Below are 18897 nucleotides of genomic sequence, written 5' to 3' on the forward strand. Positions count from 1 at the left end.
TAAGTATTTTTGTATTATTAGATTAATCTTAGTCGTTCTAGCTAGTTTATTTATTTTGGCCAAGATGTCTCCAGACAGCGTTTCGATGAAGACGAGTCAAGATGAAGACCCATGGAAATTGAAGATTTCAAGGGGTCATGCTAGTTGCCAAATGCATATATTTCGTGCTTTATATATTTTTGTTATATATATGATTGCTAGATGCATGTCTAGGATTTCTATTATGTTGCGACGATTAGTTAAGTTCACTTAAATCAAACCAACATAGAAACCCTAGGTCCCTTAATAATATTGAGCTAAAATTTTCCTTTCCAAGAACAACACTTACCGAACTAACGCACGTACGTGATGGACTACGCCAAAGCGAGACATCACTACTTCCCTAGGAACGAAAGGTATACGAGTTGTCTTGGTTAAGCTCAACGATATCAGTAAGGAGTCCTTAGATGTTGTGGCAAAAGAGATAAAATGTCAAGGATGCATTAGATGCAACATTTTATCAAACCGAGAGTAGCTTGGAGCTATTAGCAATAGGATTGCTTACCTTAAGATATTTAATAGTTAAGACAAGCCAAAGAATGCTTAACCATTTCTTGATCTTTGGGATCTCGGAATCATTTTATTCTCGCCTAAAAGGGACAATATCATAAATGCGTGGATAAAATGCTCAATATGATTGAAAATATGCATAAACGCTTTTAAATTTCAACTTATTGATTTATGAATGGTTTTTAATTTCAAATTATTTCAATTGTAGAACCATGTCTGCAAGTAACTCAAACAACAACCATGTGTGCCCGGAACTCCTTGAAAAGTTAGCTATCAAGCTTAACTTAACAAACCTTGAAGAATGGGATGAAGAACTCAGGAAAACTCTTCGGAGTTGTTCCAAGGAGTATGTTCTGGACACTTCCCTCCCAACCCTCTGTACCAAGAAACACTTGAGTAACGAAACTTATTGTGCATGGTCAAAAGATTGCAAATTAGTGTCACAGCTCATGGCTAACTCCATCCCGGAAGAATGGAAAGAAAAACTTCTATTCTCTTTTCCGGACTTGTTCCTTGGAGGACTAAGGGATGTTGTCGGTGTGAGATTCTCTAAGAGTTTCAACGACAACAATGATGGACTCTTGTTTGAAGTGACTAGGTCACTTACAGACATGAATGTGAAGCCATTGGATCAAGGTTGTCTTGCAAAAGAGAGGTACCATTTTTGGTCTACAGTCTGCAACACCAAGTTAAGACCGGGTATGCCCCTCCGACCCCATGTGGCAAGAACGACCAAGCTCTTCAAGCACATGGAACTCCTCGAAATTCCACTAGAAGATGGAATGGTTGATCTTATTATGCTCACTTCACTCCACTCAGGATATGATGCAATAAGGGCATATATTTCTGAATCGAAGGAGACATTCTTTGAAGAATGTGGTGCAGCTACTTCACCGAGCCAACTCATTTGGGGCAACCAAAAGACCGTCAAGAAGGAGGGATTTCAAGGTTAAGGTAAAGATGCATTGCTTCTATTACGGTAGGCAAGGCCACTTCAAGAGAGAATGCAAGCTCTTTCGAGAAGCGGAAGAGAGGAATGGAGCATCCACCTCAGGTATCTTCCTAAACACTTGTGAATTAAGCTTATCATAGGTATTGGATACCAAGTATGACTCACTTTATGTTGCCTTTTCAAGGACCAAGTGAGAAGCTTATCAAGTGTTGGTGCAAGAGCAAGAAGATGACGAAGATGGTTTTTCGGTCGTACTTGCATGCACTATTTTGTCTTTGAGATGTAATTAAAACTAATCCTAGTTTTGTCATGCTTTTGAACAATATTTTGATCCATGGTGTTGGACGCCTAGTTATAGTTGTTTCAAAATTGTCTTGCAAACATATGTTCAAATTAAATTGCATGCTTTACACAAAGACAATAGGATTGATACCAAATGAACTAAGACCATCGAGTCGAATCAAACCTACTTGTGGCATTGTCGTCTTGGCCATATTAACATCAAACGCATCAAGAAGCTTCTTCAAGAAGGTTTTCTTTACTCATTCGACTTAGAGTCGTTTGAAAATTGCGAAGGATGTCTATTAGGAAAGATGATAAAACAGCCATTCTCCAAGTTGGGAGAAAGGACGAGTGACTTGTTAGGTCTAATACACACGGATGTATGTGGACCAATGAGTACACCAGCAAGACAAGGTTACCGATATTTCATCACCTTCACCGACGATTTTAGTAGATATGGCTATATCTACTTAATGTCAAATAAATCTGAATCCTTTGAGAAATTCAAAGAATTTCAAAAAGAAGTTGAGAATGAACTTGGCAAGAAAATTAAAGCACTTCGATCGGATCGAGGTGGCGAATATTTGAGCCATGAATTCGACGATCACTTCAAAGAAAATGGTATTCTTTCTAAGTTGACACCTCCTGAAACTCCTCAATGGAACGGAGTGTCCGAATGGAGGAATCGATCTTTGATAGACATGGTTCGATCAATGATGGGTCTTAGTGAACTCCCTATCTCTTTCTGGGGACATGCGCTACAAACTGCAGCACTAACACTAAACAGAGCTCCGTCAAAAGCTGTTGAAAAGACTCCATATGAATTATGGACCAAGAAACCTCCTAGGTTGTCTTTTCTCCAGATTTGGGGATGCGAAGCATATGTCAAGCAATTAATTTCGGACAAAATTCACCCCAAATCGGATAAGTGTTTCTTTGTGGGATATCTAAAAGAAACCAAAGGGTATTACTTCTACAATAAATCCGAGAAGAAAGTATGTGTTGCTCATGATGGTGTCTTTTTGGAGAAGGAACACCTTTCCAAAATGACAAGTGGGAGGAAAATCAAACTCGACGAAGTTCGAGAGGACGAGCAACAATGTCAACCTGATAAAACTGACAATCTAGATGCTTTGGAAGCATCTAAGAAGATTGGTCAGAATAAAACTGACAATGAAAATGCTCAACCGATTACCCTTCGTAGGTCGCAATGGCAAAGATCTCAACCAGACAGATTACTCGGTATCGTCTTAACCGATGATCAGGACATCCTAGTCATGGATGGTGATGAGCTGGCGACATACAAGCAAGCTATGACGAGCCCCGACTCTGCAAAATGGCAAGAGGCCATGAGATCCGAGATGGACTCCATGTCTGAAAATCAAGTCTAGGACTTGGTGAATTTGCCCGAGGATTATACACTCATTGGTTGCAAATGGATCTTCAAAATGAAGACAAACAAGGATGGAAATGTATCGATATACAAAGCTAGACTGGTGGCAAAAGGTTATAAACAAATCCATGGGATTGACTATGATGAAACTTTTTCACCAGTTACAATGCTAAAATCCGTCCGGATCATCCTAGCGATTGCTGCATATTACGATTATGAAATATGGATGTCAAAACCGCCTTCCTAAATGGAATTTTGGAAGAAACTGTGTATATGACACAGCTAGAAGGTTTTGTCGATCCAGGCAACGCTAGAAAGGTTTGCAAGCTGAAGAAGTCCATTTATTGACTGAAGCAAGCCCGCAGAAGTTGGAATCTGCGATTTGATGAAGCCATTAGCAAGTTTGGTTTTATCAAGAATCCAGATGAATCTTGTCTATACAAGAAGGTAAGTGGGAGTGATATTGCATTCCTAGTCCTGTATGTCACAACATGCGTGGCTCGCTAGCAGCACGCATGCTGGGTAGGCGTATGTGTGTGCATGCGAAGGGGAGAGCTAGGCAGCCAGCAGCGCCCAACGCCTAGCAAACCGCAACATGGGCATCACCCAGCACAACAGCATGCAGCGCACATGGCTGGCTGGGCTGATGCTTGCTGCCTTGTGCTGGTTGGCTGGGCTAGCTGGCAGTGCTAGCTGGCAGCAGCCCAGCAGCCCCTTGATGTCGGTTTTGTGAGGGGTGGGGACCAAGGCTTAGGCAAAGCCTTGGGGAGCAAGGAAATGGTCCCCCCACCTATTCATGGTCCTCACCTAACCCTCTCTCTCCTCTTGACACTTGTTGCATTGTGATTGCAGTTAATTAATTATATAATTTAGAATTAAATAAATTAATGATTTTGCACATGATCCCACATTGATCATGAAATGGGATTCAAGTTCTCATTCTCTATAAATACCCACTTGGTTGGGATTTTGGGAAGAACACTTGAGTGGAAAAGTAAAGGCAATTCCATTATTGAGTATACCTTGAAATTCGTAAAACTCCAAGTTTATATTTGTCCGGGCCTCTACTAATCTTCGAGGCTTAGGACGCTAGAGTCGGGTTCGAGGGTACGATCCCGTCAGAGGCCTCGTGTTTTCGAGGTTCAAGTAAGAGCTCATAGTTGAGCGAAGCACGCGTCAAAGGTATAATCTTTTATCCTTTATTATGCTTTTAGTTATGTTTTGCTTGTTAATTACATTTATTATGGGGGCGGGTCATGGCAGGTTTCATTCCGCGTAGTGTGGGTCACTACGAAACCCTACGCACCCCGGCCAACGATTTCGAGATTCGGCCAGAATTGATAAATTTTATTGAGAGGAGACAATTCAGTAGAGAAAAACACGACAGCCCTCTTGCACATTTGAATGAGTTTGAGAAATATTACAACACGATCAAGGTGAATGGGGTCACTAAAGAGTTTGTGAGACTAAAGCTATTTCCTTTCTCCTTAATAGGAAAGGCTCTTGAATGGCTTGAAAAGGAGGTGAGACCCAATTCCTTGAGAACTTGGGATGAGGTCACCAAGGCTTTCTTAGGGAGATTTTACTCTCAAAAGAAAACCGCGGAAGCAAGGGCGTTGATCCAAGGTTTTCGGAAAAGGGCTAGTGAGACTATCTATGAAGCTTGGGAGAGGTACAAGTAGTACCAAAGAGAGTGCCCTCGCCATGGAATCCAAACATACCAAGTTTTACAAATATTCTATGGAGGCTTGAGTCCTCAAGGCAAAACAAGCTTGGATGCGGAAGCCGGTAGGCTAATCATGAATAAAACAAAGAGCAAGTGATTGAAATCATTAAAGATGTGGTAAGACACCACATGGATTAGTAAGAAGGAGAGAGGGAGTCTTTGAGCAAAGGAGGGAGTGTGGTTTACTCTGTTGATCACCTCAACGCCATCAATAATTTGACGTCTCAAATCGCCAACCTTGGCAAGGAGATGACATCAATCAAGGCGAAGCTTGAGTCTTCCTCTTCACACCAAGAGCGTCCCTCCCAATCTAAGGGGAGAGGTATGAGTTCTGAACCTTCTACTTCTACATCTAATAACATGCCAAATGGGTGTTTATTTTGTGAAAATTGTGGATCATATGATCATGACACCTCTTTTTGCACTTATGATTCTCAACCCCAACCCCAATATGAGGATGGTAATGAACTTGAAAATGAACATGTCAATGATTTGTCTTACGATAATAGACCTAGGAATGACAATCAAAGATATTTTACCACCTAATCAAGGAGGGCAAGGGGGAAATTTTGTCAATCAAAGAGGAAATGATGATGATTACCACAACCAAAACCAATGGGGTGGTAGGAACAATCCCCAAGATAACTACAACCAACAAGGTTGTTATGGTAACCATAACCATAATAATCAAGGGAATTATGGGAATCAAGGCCAATGTCACCGAGGGAATTCTAGTAATAGGAACAATTGGAATAATAATGGTAATAGAGGCTTTTCCAATCAAAATGCTCCAAATTCTAATGTGAGAGGTCCTAGAGCGCAACAAGACAATTTTTATACTCAAGAACCTCCACAAAAGTCTAGCCTAGAAGAGATGATGGAAAGCCAAGCCAAAATGTTTAATACCTTCATGGCCACTAGTGACAAGAAGTTCAAAGAGGTTATGACTCACAACAAAATGCTAGAAACCCAAATCTCCCAATTAGCCAATGCCATTAAATGGGAACTAGCACTTCTAAACTTCCACCCCAAGGGCTTGACCCCAAGAGAACGGTGAATGCCATTTCTACTAGGAGTAGGAAGTTGTTGAAGGAGAGTGAGCCAAAGAAAACCAATGAGAGAGTGACCATGAATGAGCCCTGCCTTGAGAGTGAGTTTGAGCAAGAAGATGAGAGAAGTTGTGAAAACGAAAAAGGTGATGAAGTTGAGAAAGAAGTTGGAGTTGAAAATGAAAGAGAGATTGAAAAATAAAAGAGAGTTCAAAAAGTGAAAGAGAAGGAACCAACACAATTGCAAAAACTTCCATATCCTCATAAGTTTGTGAGACACAAGCTAGATGTGCAATTTGGTAAGTTCTTAGAAACCTTGAAACAAGTCCACCTCTCAATACCCTTTACCGATGCCATAAAACAAATGCCCAATTATGCTAGGTTTTTAAATGATATTGTGAGTGGAAGAAGAAATTGTGATGTTGAAACGGTGAACCTCACCGAAATTTGTAGTGCAATCAAAATGAACAAGATGCCTCCAAAGTTAGGAGATTCGGGTAACTTTTTCATTCCTTGTGCCATAAATCGAATACAAATTGATAATGCTTTATGTGACTTAGGGGCTAGTGTTAGCCTTATGTCATATACGGTTTACCAAAGACTTGATAAAGGGGAGCTTTTGCCTACCAACATTACCCTCCAATTAGCAGATAGATCAATCAAATTTCCTAAGGGTAAAGTAGAGGATGTTCCTTTAAGGGTTGGAAAGTTTGTTATACCGGTTGATTTTGTTTTGCTTGACATGGATGAGGATGTGCATATTCCTATCATTCTAGGGAGACCTTTTCTAGCTACTTCCGGTGCTCTGATTGATGTGAAAAGTGCTAAAATTACACTCAAAGTAGGTGAAGAAGTTCTTGAGTTTGATTTGAATGCAAGCATGAAATATCCTAATTCTACTTTAAAGAAATGCATGAAAATTGACACCATTGATTGTATTGTGAATTCTATGCAAGAGCACTTGCTCTCTACTAACAATTCCCTTGAGAATGTCTTGTTAAACAAGGAAAAGATAGGGGATCAAAGCAAGGAAATGGCGTTGTATGAAGGGTTGCTTGCTGAGAATGTTGAAGGAAACGTTGAGCAAGCTTGCATGGGAATCACACCCAAACATGCTTTGGAGATTGCCACTACAAAGGAAGGTAAGGGTGTGCCTATGGTCGAGCTAAAACCTCTACCATCACACCTTAGGTATGAATTTCTTGGACCCAATTCCACATTTCCCGTTATTGTGAGTGCATCTTTGAATGAACACCAAACTCGAATGTTATGTGGTGTATTAAGAAACCACCAAAATGCCTTGGGCTATACCATTGATAATCTCAAGGGTATTAGTCCCGCTATTGCATGCATCACATAACATTGGAGGAGGGTGCAAAGCCATCCATAGAGAGGCAAAGAAAACTGAACCCTCAAATGGGGGAGGTGGTGAAAAAGGAAATAACCAAGCTCCTAGATGTCGGCATCATCTTCCCCATTTTGAGCTCAAGGTGGGTTTCCCCCTTGCATGTTTTTCTTGAGAAAGGGGGTATGATTATAGTTGAGAATGATGAAGGTGATCTCATCTCAACTAGGACGGTGACCGGTTGGCGGATATGTATAGACTATAGACGTTTAAATGCATCTACCAAAAAGGATCATTTACCCCTCCCCTTTATAGATCAAATGCTTGAAAGACTAACTAGACACAAGTATTATTTCTTTCTCGACGATTATTCGGGTTTCTTCCAAATTCCCATAAACCCGGATGACCAAGAGAAAATAACCTTTACTTGTCCATATGGAACTTTTTCTTACAGGAGAATGTCATTTGGTCTATGCAATGCACCCGGGACGTTTCAAAGATGCATGGTGAGTATATTTGGTGACATACTTGAAGAGGAAATGGAGGTATTCATGGATGACTTTTCGGTTGGTGGCCTTACATTTGAGGATTGCTTGACAAATTTGGGCAAGTGCTTGGCAAGATGCGAAAAAGTCAATTTGGTCTTGAATTGGGAGAAGTGCCACTTTATGGGAAAGGAAGGAATTGTCCTTGGGCATAAGATCTCCAACAAAGGAATTGAGGTTAACAAAGCCAAGGTTAAAGTAATCGAGAAGCTACCACCCCTTATCAATGTGAAGGGAGTAAGATCATTTCTTGGGAATGCGGGGTTTTATAGAAGGTTTATCAAAGACTTCTCACTAATTGATAGGCCCCTTAATGTTCTTCTTCAAAAGGAGGTTGATTTTGTGTTTAATGAAGAGTGCCTCAATGCTTTCAACAAGTTAAAGCAAGCTTTGATTTCTACTCCTATTGTGCAAGGTCTAAGATAGGATTTGCCCTTTGAACTTATGTGTGATGCAAGTGATGTGGCCATAGGGGGCGTGCTTGGGCAAAGGATTGACAAGAGACTTCATGTGATCTATTATATGTCAAAAACTTTGTATGAAGCACAACGCAACTATACAACAACGGAGAAGGAATTTCTGGCCGTAGTCTATGCTTTTGAGAAGTTTTGGAGCTACCTCATTGGTTCCAAAACTATTGTTTACACCGACCATGCGGCTATTAAGTATCTTGTAGCCAAGAAGGAATCCAAACCACGCCTCCTCTGTTGGGTGTTGACTTTACAACAATTTGATCTCGAAATTCGGGATAAGAAGGGGGCGGAAAATGTTGTAGCGGATCACCTCTCCCGATTGGAGAACTTGCAAGATAAAGATGATGGGGACCCAATTTGTGATGAGCTAAAAGATAATGGGGACCCAAGATCTTCCATGGTTTGCGGATTTGGTGAACTATTTGGCTTGTGGGGAGTTTCCTCCCGATGCTTCAAGGAACCAAAGGAAGAAGTGAAGAGGGAAGCAAGGCACTATATATGGGATGATCCGATCCTTTTCAAAAGAGGAGTTGACAACCTACTACGAAGATGTGTGCCCAATGATGAAGTAAAGAGTGTTTTGAGGATGTGCCACTCCGATTCTTATGGAGGTCACATGGGTGCCAACAAAACAGCCTTGAAAGTGCTACAAAGTGGGTTATGGTGGCCTCATATCTTCAAGGATTCATGGGGTTTTGTGAAAACATGTGCTTCTTGCCAAAGAAGCGGTAATATTTCAAAGAGGAATGATATGCCTCAACAACCGATTCTTGAGCTTGAGGTGTTTGATGTGTGGGGCATTGATTTCATGGGACCTTTTCCCTCATCTAATGGGAACCAATATATACTTGTGGCGGTCGATTATGTTTCAAAGTGGTTTGAAGCAATTTTCTCCACAACAAATGACCACAAAGTTGTGATGAAATTGTTCAAAAAGGTCATATTTCCTAGATTTGGGATCCCAAGAGCGGTTGTAAGTGACAATGGTTCTTATTTTGTCCATAATGTGTTTCAAAAGAAGTTGAGAAGGAATGGGGTCCATCAATGCTTCGGTATGACTTATCACCCACAAACAAGTGGGTAAGAAAAGGTTTCCAATCGCCAAATCAAGGTGATTCTTGAGAAAACAGTGCTAGAAATAGGAAAGATTGGTGGGATAAATTAGATGATTCCCTTTGGGCCTATAGAACCGCTTTCAAAACCCCCATCGGCACTACCCCTACCGGCTTGTATTTGGTAAGTCTTGTCACCTTCCAGTTGAACTTGAACACCGTGCTCAATGGGCTATCAAAATGATCAACTTTGATTTGGCGAGTGCGGGTGAACAAAGGTGGCTAGATTTGCATGATTTAGAGGAACTAAGGATGGATGCTTACGGTTGTGCAAGCTTGTACAAAACTCGGTCAAAGGAGTGGCATGACCGGCAAAATGAAAAGAAGACCTTCAATATTGGTGATAAGGTGTTGCTTTAAAATTCATGGATGAAATTATTTCCCGGTAAACTCATGTCTAAATGGAGTGGACCTTTCACCATAAAAGAGGTCTTTCCCCATGGAGCCGTTGAACTCAATGATTTGGATAGAACGAGGTCATTCAAGGTTAATGGGCATTGCCTCAAGCTCTACTACGAGGGTGCTCATGTTGGTTTGATTGAGTTGGTACAATATAATCTTACCTCCTAAGTGAGGAGGTCGTCAAGCTATTGACGTTAAAGAAGCGCTTCCAGGAGGTAACCCGAGTTTCTAACCCTCCTCTATTATATTTTCTTGATGTTTTTCATTCTTCTTTCTACAACTTTGGATTGATGGTTTTGTGTGTATTTGGTTTGTGTTGGTATTCTTGTTTGTCTTGCCTTCAAAGGGAATGCATTTTCCATGTACTTTTAGCAAGATTGTGTGGTATTTTAGTGTGTCTTGAGGAGAAGTTTTGTGCAAATTTTTCAGAATTGAGGATTTTGGGGGAGTTCAACCTAAATTCAAATAGGTTCAGTCGAACTTTTCAAAGGTTTGACCGAACCCACAAGGATTTTGGTCGCTCCTGCCCTAGAACTGAAGTTGGGTTGCAATCTAACAAATTCTAGAAAATCCGGATGTTCGACCAAACTTTTGAGTCAAATTGGGCTGCAATCTGCCAAATTCTGGAAATCCGAAAATTCGACCGAACTTTTCAAAAGTTTGGTCACACCTCTGATTGTCCTACCGAACTTCTTCATGGTTCGGCCGAAACCTCTTTCGAGCAAGCTCCCTGAATAAAAAAATTTTAAAAAAAAGGAAGGGTCGCAGCTTTCTCACTCCTCCTTCATACTTTCGGCTCTCTCTCTCTCTTCTCTTCTCTTATCCTTCTCACTCTAAAACTCCATTAAAACTTCTCCTCTAACCTCAAATCTCCATTAAAATCACTCCAATCTCTTCTCTTTTTCACTTCTTTTTCATCCACTACTCAATTCCTACAATCTCTTCAATTTTTCCCCAATTTCTAGGGTTTGAGTGACCTGAAACTTTTGGATTTCTACTTGCTTCCAATCAATTGTGGTATGGTTATTCTAGCTTTTGCAAGTTCATTTCTTCAATTTCTCTTAGTTTTACCATGTTTTACATGTTCAAGTATGAATTGTGGAATAATTGAAATTGTTAGTCATGGCTTGTTTAATCTATGTGGTTCTTAGGATTTCCTTGTTGTAATTGGTTGGTTGTTGATAGTAGAACTTGTTTCATGATGAATATGCATGTATGCCTTGATTTTTCGTGATTTCACATTATTTGCTTAAATATGTTAGTTTTTACCTAGGTTTTCTTAGGATTTGCATTTGATTGTCATAGGACTTTTAGCTCATGCCTTGGTTTATAGGTGTCCATTAATGCCTTGAATTTTATTTTTGTTACCATCTACATCTATTTCACAACTCATGGCTTTTACTCTCATTGCATACACTTTTTATCTTGGCAAGCTTCTTGTGTCTCCTCTTAGATTAAATCTTCCTAATGTTAGTTCTTGGTGATTTAGTAGATTCACAGTGCATCTTTTTGGCAAAGGCAAGTCCAAGAAGAAGAGGATGGGTGAATCTTCATCACCCAATTTTCCACCTCCACCCGGCATCAATGATCATGGCATCATCGCTCCGAACAAGCACTTTTGGGATGTCTATAAGAGCCTCATAGACCGTCCTATACGATCAACAAAGTTCTTCTGCGGTAACACCTTAAGAAAGCTTGGCATCATGGATGAAGTAGTCCGACTCGCACAAAACTTTGGTTAGGACGAGTTCATCGACCTCCACGCTCACACCTATGAGCGCGTCACATTGGAGTTCCTTGCTTCCCTACGCAAGGAAGTCATTGAAGAAGATGATGAAGGGAATGAATCTCAAATTATTCTTCACTTTCGCATGCTTAACAAAGACCATTCCCTAAGCGAGAGTGAGTTCAACGATATCTTACATTGGTAAGAAACCGGTTTATATCGACCCTCCGATATGACCTCAATGTGTCGCATTCCGTATAATGAACAAGAATGGTGGCGGAGCATCTCCACCAAGCCCGTTTTTTGCACTAACACCGCAAAGGTCAACAACATCATTCATATTTCTTTGAGATACTTTGTCCGGCTCCTTCAATATGTTGTATTCTTCAAGGCAAACCTCGGCTCTATAGTGAAAGATGAGGTAGCTTGCCTTTACTTGGCCGACAATCCTCAGTGCTTGAAGTTCCAATGCTCCACCACCTTTATCTCGAGATTGTTGGACACTCGTGATGGGCAGCTTGGTGATGAGATACACATGGGGGGCATGATCACTCTCATTGCCCTTTCTTTCAATGGTGGAGCATACAAGGACCAGATTGATTTGCTCCCCCATGTGCTACAAAACAAAGAAGAAGAGGTCGTCGGCTACCCTATATATGTTCTTTCTATTGTTGCACTCCGCAACCAACGCTTCATTAACTACACCACCCAAAATCGCAAATGTATCCTCTTGGTCGATAATGGAGAAGAATGGTGTGCCCTCCCGGATTCCCCTCACACTTCGGTAGATCCTTCTAACCCGCTAAGATGGAAGATTGTGCGTAAATTCATCCCCGATGAATTAAGGAAAAATCAAGTCTGCGGTGTAATCCCTCACCCTCAACCGGTTTGCCAAATGGAGCATCCCATTCCCCCCCCCCCCTAGTGGGGGAGGTTAGAAATCTTCTTCTTCTTCCTCTTCTCCTTTTGATATGAGTGCCCTCCCTAGTACCCTCGATGGTATTCGTCATGATAATCAAGCTTCTATTGAACAATGGGGGTACTACGGAAGGATGAACTATGATAATCTTGTGCAAGCGGGCGTTCAAACTACCTATGTTAACTATCCCTACCACCAGCCTCAAGAGGGTCCGGTTCCACATTGGGACCCCTATGACCCTAACAACCCCACCCCAACACCTATGCTGATTGGGAAGGTCCTATCGACCTATCCCAACGTGTTGGTACCCAACCATACAACCCATACCGGCCGGGTGGGTGTAACTACTCCTATGATCCGGCATGTCCATCAACCTTGAATCCTTTTGATGGTGGATGGGGTACTCAAGGGTGGCCCTATGAGCACTTTAACCAACCCTTCCATCCATTCATGGATCGCCCCGGGTTTGATTTTGTCAACCCTCCTAAGGAACGGGAGGATAGAAACCCCCAATGAGGGTTCTCTCCCTCCCTCCCCCCCCCCCCCGGATTTTCATGCCTTTCACTTTTGCTCGAGATATGCAAAAGAATAGCGTGGGGGAGGATGTTCCTTTTGGTTGAAGTGTACATAGGAGGGTAGTGTGGTAAGATGGTAGCTTGTGCATTTGGAGAACCATTGAGGATAACGAATTTGTTGTAGTTAGTGATGATTTTTGGTTGGTTATATTTTTTTTTATGATGATGATGATGTTATGGTGTAAAAAAAATTAAAAATAATAATAATATTTTAATAAGTTGTTGTTCCCCCTTCTCTCTTGATCTATTGAACAAATTTTCAATCCAAATCCCTTAATCCAAATTTTGTAGATAGCTTTTTGTCAGTCATTTTCTTTTGTTTATAATTCTAGTTTTTTTCTTTTGTTCACTAACTTTTCTTTGTATAGTTATAGTGTTTTTTTTTCTTTTGGATCACTTTCCTTGTAGCTTGAAAACGGAAACACAAAAGGATGGAATAAGGAGCAGCTGAAGCTCTGGAAACCTCCGGAAACCTTGGTGAGATCGCAATATTTATCTTGTGTTCTGATTCAAGCGGCATTTGGTGAGATCTTTCCCTACTTTCCTTTATTTTCCTTTGTGTGCATAGTTAATTTAGACTAGGATGGAGTTGATAATAGTCAAAGTTAATAATTCAATAGTTCAAGTATAAGTTTATATGTTAAAATCATGAAAATATAGCTTATAACATAAAATTCCAGCAACTTTAAAGTAAGGATTATAATCTGGAAATTTAGTTTAAGACTATAAAACAACCTCATAAACATATCTACTTGAAATAATCATTATATAGTAGGTTAGTATGTTAAAAACCTAAAAATCCATCATAAAACCATGATTTAAAACCTTTAAAACCAAGATTAAAAATCTGAAAATTTAATTTAATAGTAGAATATATGAATACAACAATCTAAACTTAAAATATATAATTAGAATTCAACTAGTTTCATAAAAACTCATTTAAACCTTCAAAATTCAATTAAACAACACTTTAAAACCTTCCTTTTTGCTAGAATTAAAAGCTTATATATTTTTCTTAAAATTTCCTACATAAAAACATTAGGAAAAATTGCATTTATTAATCCCAACTTTGCACGATTTCATTTTATTAATCCCAACTTTGGAATATTCTGCAATAATCCCAACTTTGAGGTGTGTTTTCATTCTTCGGTCCGGATTATCGGTTACTTGAAGAAAGGGTTAAAAAAATTTAAAACCATTTATTTGACACGTGTTGCATGCTAATTGGTTTATCAAAATAAAAATAAATTAATTAAAAAAAAAAACCAGAGACCCATTTTCTATTTTTTTTTTTTTTTAAAAAAAATGATTTTCTTTTCTTTTTTTTTAAAAAAAAAAAATAATTTTCTGTTCTTTTTTTTTAAAAAAAATAATTTTCTGTTTTTTTTTTTTAAAAAAAATAATTTGGTTCAGTAAAAAAACAAAAAAAAAGGACCACTCACGTGGCAACACGTGTCCAGCAACCTACAATAGAAGGTTGTTGACTTTTATTGACCGGTTTGGGTATAAAGAATGAAAACACACCTCAAAGTTGGGATTATTGCAGAATATTCCAAAGTTGGGATTAATAAAATGAAATCGTGCAAAGTTGGGATTAATAAATGCAATTTTTCCAAAACATTAAAATACATACTTATTCATAAAATTACAGCAAGTTTAAAGCTTTATAAAAATCTGAAAATTTATTTTAAACATTAATCCTTCGTTAAAAATCAAAAACCGCCTAAAAACCATATTTAGAGGCTGAATTTGGCCACGAGAGGGTGGTGCTCACTACCAAAGGTAGTGAGTTTCGATTAAAACATTGTTTACACACGAAAAACACTATTGTATTTGCAAAAATCCGAAGAGTTAGAATCTAAACGTGATTAAAACGTAATTAATAGAAATTAAGAACGTAAATTAGAAATTGATTACGAAAAACTGAAAACTTGCTTTTGAATTAAACATCATCATAATCATAGTAGAATCACAATATAATCATGCTTAAATTAAATGACTTTAGCAACACGTTTTTAAGCCCTAAAACCATGAAAATCAAATTTTAAACCCTAATTTCTTAACTAAATAAATCTGAAATTTTGATACATAATTTAAACACAATAAAACTTATAAATTTATAATCTTTTATAATTCATATACATAATAAAACTATAATAATAAAAATTAAATAACAAAAATTGATAAATATTTAAACTTGGGTTGAATTAACAAAAGAAGAGAAAACAAGAGGGAGGAAGAAAATAAGACTAACCTTTTTGTGTGGGGGGAAATTTGGGGATTCATGGGGTATTTATAGGAGAGAATTGTAGGGTAAAATTGGGCCTCATGAAAATAATGGGCCAATTAAATAAACAAATGGGTTAGGCTTTGTTTTTATAACAATGGATTGTAGGATATAGCTTCATAAAATAATTTAGCCTAAAATAATTTTTGACCCAAATTAATAATTTGAAAATTAAATTATGGAAAAATACAAAAAATATTATAAATAAAATAAAATTTCATTTATAAAATATTTAAAAATACGGGGGATTACACGAACGATCTTTGTTTATTGATTGGGAATTATATGTTTACTTGCCTCTTATCTCTCTTGTACTCCTTCCTTTTGAATAAATAAAAATAAAAATAAAATAAAATTAAAAAATCGAAAAATATGAAAATTGAAAAAGATTTTCCTTTTTTTTCAAGGCAAATCACGAAAAGCTTAGTTGTTTCATTTTCATTTCGATCATAATAAAGTTGACTTGTGTGTTTGAATGCTTTGCTTCTTGAGTGTTATAAGTTTGCATGCTTCGGGATTGCCATTGGTTGACTCTAGGACATGTTCATGCTAAGGTAGTTGTTCTAGAACTCTTAAGGCCCATCGAACCCAAATTCACTTGTTTGTGGTAAGAAGGTGTTGCTCTCATTAGGGGATTTGAAGCCCTAGAGATGGTTTTTGTAACCCGATATGAGCTTTATTGTTCAAACCTCCAACATTACTTGTATGAGCGGCGTAGGATCCTCACCAAGGCATTCTTAGATCTAGAACTTGACGTCTGGCTCCCGAGATCGAGACCGAACTAACCTAAGAATGATAATGGCATCCTTCATTCGGTGACTATTTTGTTTTCTAGGATTAGCTTTTATTTTTATTATCTTTTGTGTTTTTGGTTGCATTTACCCTTACCATGTTGAGTCTTCCCCTCCTTGATTATAGCACATTACAAGCCCATGTCCCTTTTGTTTTACTTTCACCCTTAGAATCGTGAAGCTCAAGCCATGAAAGCTTATTGTAGTTTTGATTTGAAATTTGGAAGGGAATGGTTCTAAATGGAAAGTGAAGTAGTTAGTTTTTGAATATGTGTTTAATAAAAGCGAATGTAAATCCTAGAAAAAGCCTTCCATAGTCACAAACGGCAAGGACAATGAAAAAAAAATTAAAAAAAAATGAGAATTTACAAACTGGCAAAAGCAGAAGAAAAAAAAAGGAGAAGGAAGGTAAAAAAAAGGGGGAGAAAAAGAGAGAGTTGATGAATGAAGATGTAAGAGGAAAATGAAAGGTCAAAAGTGTTTGGCAATGTAGTTCAAGTTTATGGCAACGTAGTCTGAAAATTGGTAGATGATTGATTTTGAAAAAGAGGCTTGATCACCCTTTGCTTCACGATTAGGCTAAGCACCAATTTCCAAATTTTTCCACACCCTTACCCCCTAGCCAACATTACAAACCTTTCGATGCTCTTTTCACCTAGGTTGGTTGAGTCACTAGTCGGTTGAGGGAGCTGGATTTCAAGCATATGGAAAGGGCATGACTTGGTAAGATGTCGGGTTCCTCTATTTTGTATTGTTTTATCTTTGATCTGGCTCCTTCGAGGAGTCATAAGATGCTATCTCCAAGGGTGGATTTAAATCTAGATGAGGGAACGCGGTAAGATTGTATGGAATGCGGGGGGAGTGGTGCATGTTAGAGTTCTCTATGCTTTGCATGACTTTTCTTTCAATCAACCTTCGGCATCCCCTTGCATGCTCACTTCTACTACTTAGAAAGTTTGGCATTCATTCATGTTTATTATCTCTAAAAGCTTGACTTGACTATGATTTGTATTAGATTTGTTGCTTTTCTTTCCCTTGTTTTTGGTTTGTCTTGAACACAATTTTGTAAGACTTGTGGGTATGCTCTTTGGAAACCCTCACGAGATCACAACTCGTCCTCATCGGCAACCTTGGGGTTTAAATGGCTTGTTGCTTTTGCTAAAAGTAATTTCGGCTTTTCTTTTGTTCCTTGCTTTTTTGAATAACTAAATCTTTCTCCCTTGTTCATCTTCTTTGGCTTTGCTCGAGGGTGAGCAAAGGCTTAGCGTGGGGGAGTTTAATGAGTGACATTTATGTCACCCTTAGGGGTAGTGTTTAGATCTCTTTCCTCCTATTTTTCTTAGGTTTTTCTACCTCAGTTCTCCTGTTATGGCTTCTTTATGTGTTGATGAAAAGTATGCTTATTTGCGCTTGTTTTGATAACCTTTATGCATTATTTTATCATCCCCATGCTCTCGTGATCTTTGCTATCTTTTGCAGGTTCCATGGCGGTCCTAAGCACAGCGGGAGGCCCCTTGGCTAAGTATGGAGGCATGGACAAAGGCAAGAGGAGAAAAGGGAAGGAGAGAAAGTAAGAAGAGGAAGTGCAAGAGGAGGTGTGGCCGAACCTCGAAAAGGTTCGGTAAAACCAAGGTGTGGTCAAACTTTTGAAACGTTTCACCGAACCTCCAAGGTGCAAAGGAGGCAGTTTCAAACCAGTTTTTAGCAATTTTGCAGGAGGGGTTAAACCTCAAAAGTTCGACCAAACAAGGATCAGGGAGGTTCGACCGAACCTACCCAGAGTTCGACCGAACTTGCCTTGAGTCCGACCGAACCTACCCAGAGTTCGGTCGGACCTTTTCCAGATCTCAGCCGACTTTATACAGACTATTTAAGTTCCTTTTTAGATCGTTTTTCGGACGGAGATTAGCGGAGTAGAATAGTTTTTAGAAAGAAAAACATCCTCTTAGTTAGCACCATAGTTCATTAAATTAGTTGATGATTTAGTTTGAAAACTCTCAAATCTAATCATTGTAGAAGCAAACTTCAAGGTTCATTTTCAGATTTTCAGCATTTATTCAACATTTTAAAGCTTCAAAAGTAACTTCTTTCACTTGTCTCTACTTATTTTCTGATTTTATTTTGTTATTACAAGTCACTTGAATCTCTCTTAATCTTGATAAATTGTTGTTGCATGTTAGTTTTATCCATAGTGAATCACTTTTCCCCAATTTTAGAATTACTTAGAATCCCAACTTGGAACTTTGCATGTTACTCACAATGAATTGTGAGTAGTCCTCTTTGCTAGGGGTTGGGTGAAGCTCAACCTAATGGTTAATTAAGTAAACTTGGGAGAAGTATTGATGTTTGATTTGTGATTAACACTAGGCGAAAAACATAAATAGGCACCGGTTCAAACACCCTATGGGCACTGGTTTTGAACCGTTGGGTATTTGAGGGATGCCAAATCTCTGAAGATTTGGCACCGGTTCAAAACCGATGGCTATTTAAAGATTTGGCACCGGTTAACCGGTGCCAATTACCCATGGCGCGCCTTTTTTTTATTTCAATACAATAGGCATCGGTTTTAACTTAGAACCGGTGCCAAAAAAAACCCCAACAAAATTTAAAAAATAAAATTTTGGCACCGATTCTTTTCCAAAACCGGTGCCAAAAATGCCAAAAAAAAATAAAGAAAAAATAATAATTTTTTGCATTTTTTTCACTTAAATTGTACCAAATACTTATATATAATCATAATATACATAAAACACATATTTTCTTCAATAACT

At 38.7% G+C, this 18897-nt stretch overlaps 1 protein-coding gene across 1 annotated transcript; it reads left to right on the plus strand.

Annotated features, from left to right (window-relative positions):
- The first annotated feature begins 6315 nt into the window (after positions 1–6315).
- On the plus strand, positions 6316–7311 carry LOC110717233. Its single transcript, XM_021895886.1, has one exon. The coding sequence runs from the start codon at positions 6316–6318 to the stop codon at positions 7309–7311; it is 996 nt and encodes a 331-aa protein (XP_021751578.1).
- The last annotated feature ends 11586 nt before the right edge of the window (positions 7312–18897 follow it).

This window comes from Chenopodium quinoa, unplaced genomic scaffold (assembly GCF_001683475.1).
Source record: "Chenopodium quinoa cultivar QQ74 unplaced genomic scaffold, ASM168347v1, whole genome shotgun sequence".
Classification (NCBI taxonomy): domain Eukaryota; kingdom Viridiplantae; phylum Streptophyta; class Magnoliopsida; order Caryophyllales; family Amaranthaceae; genus Chenopodium; species Chenopodium quinoa.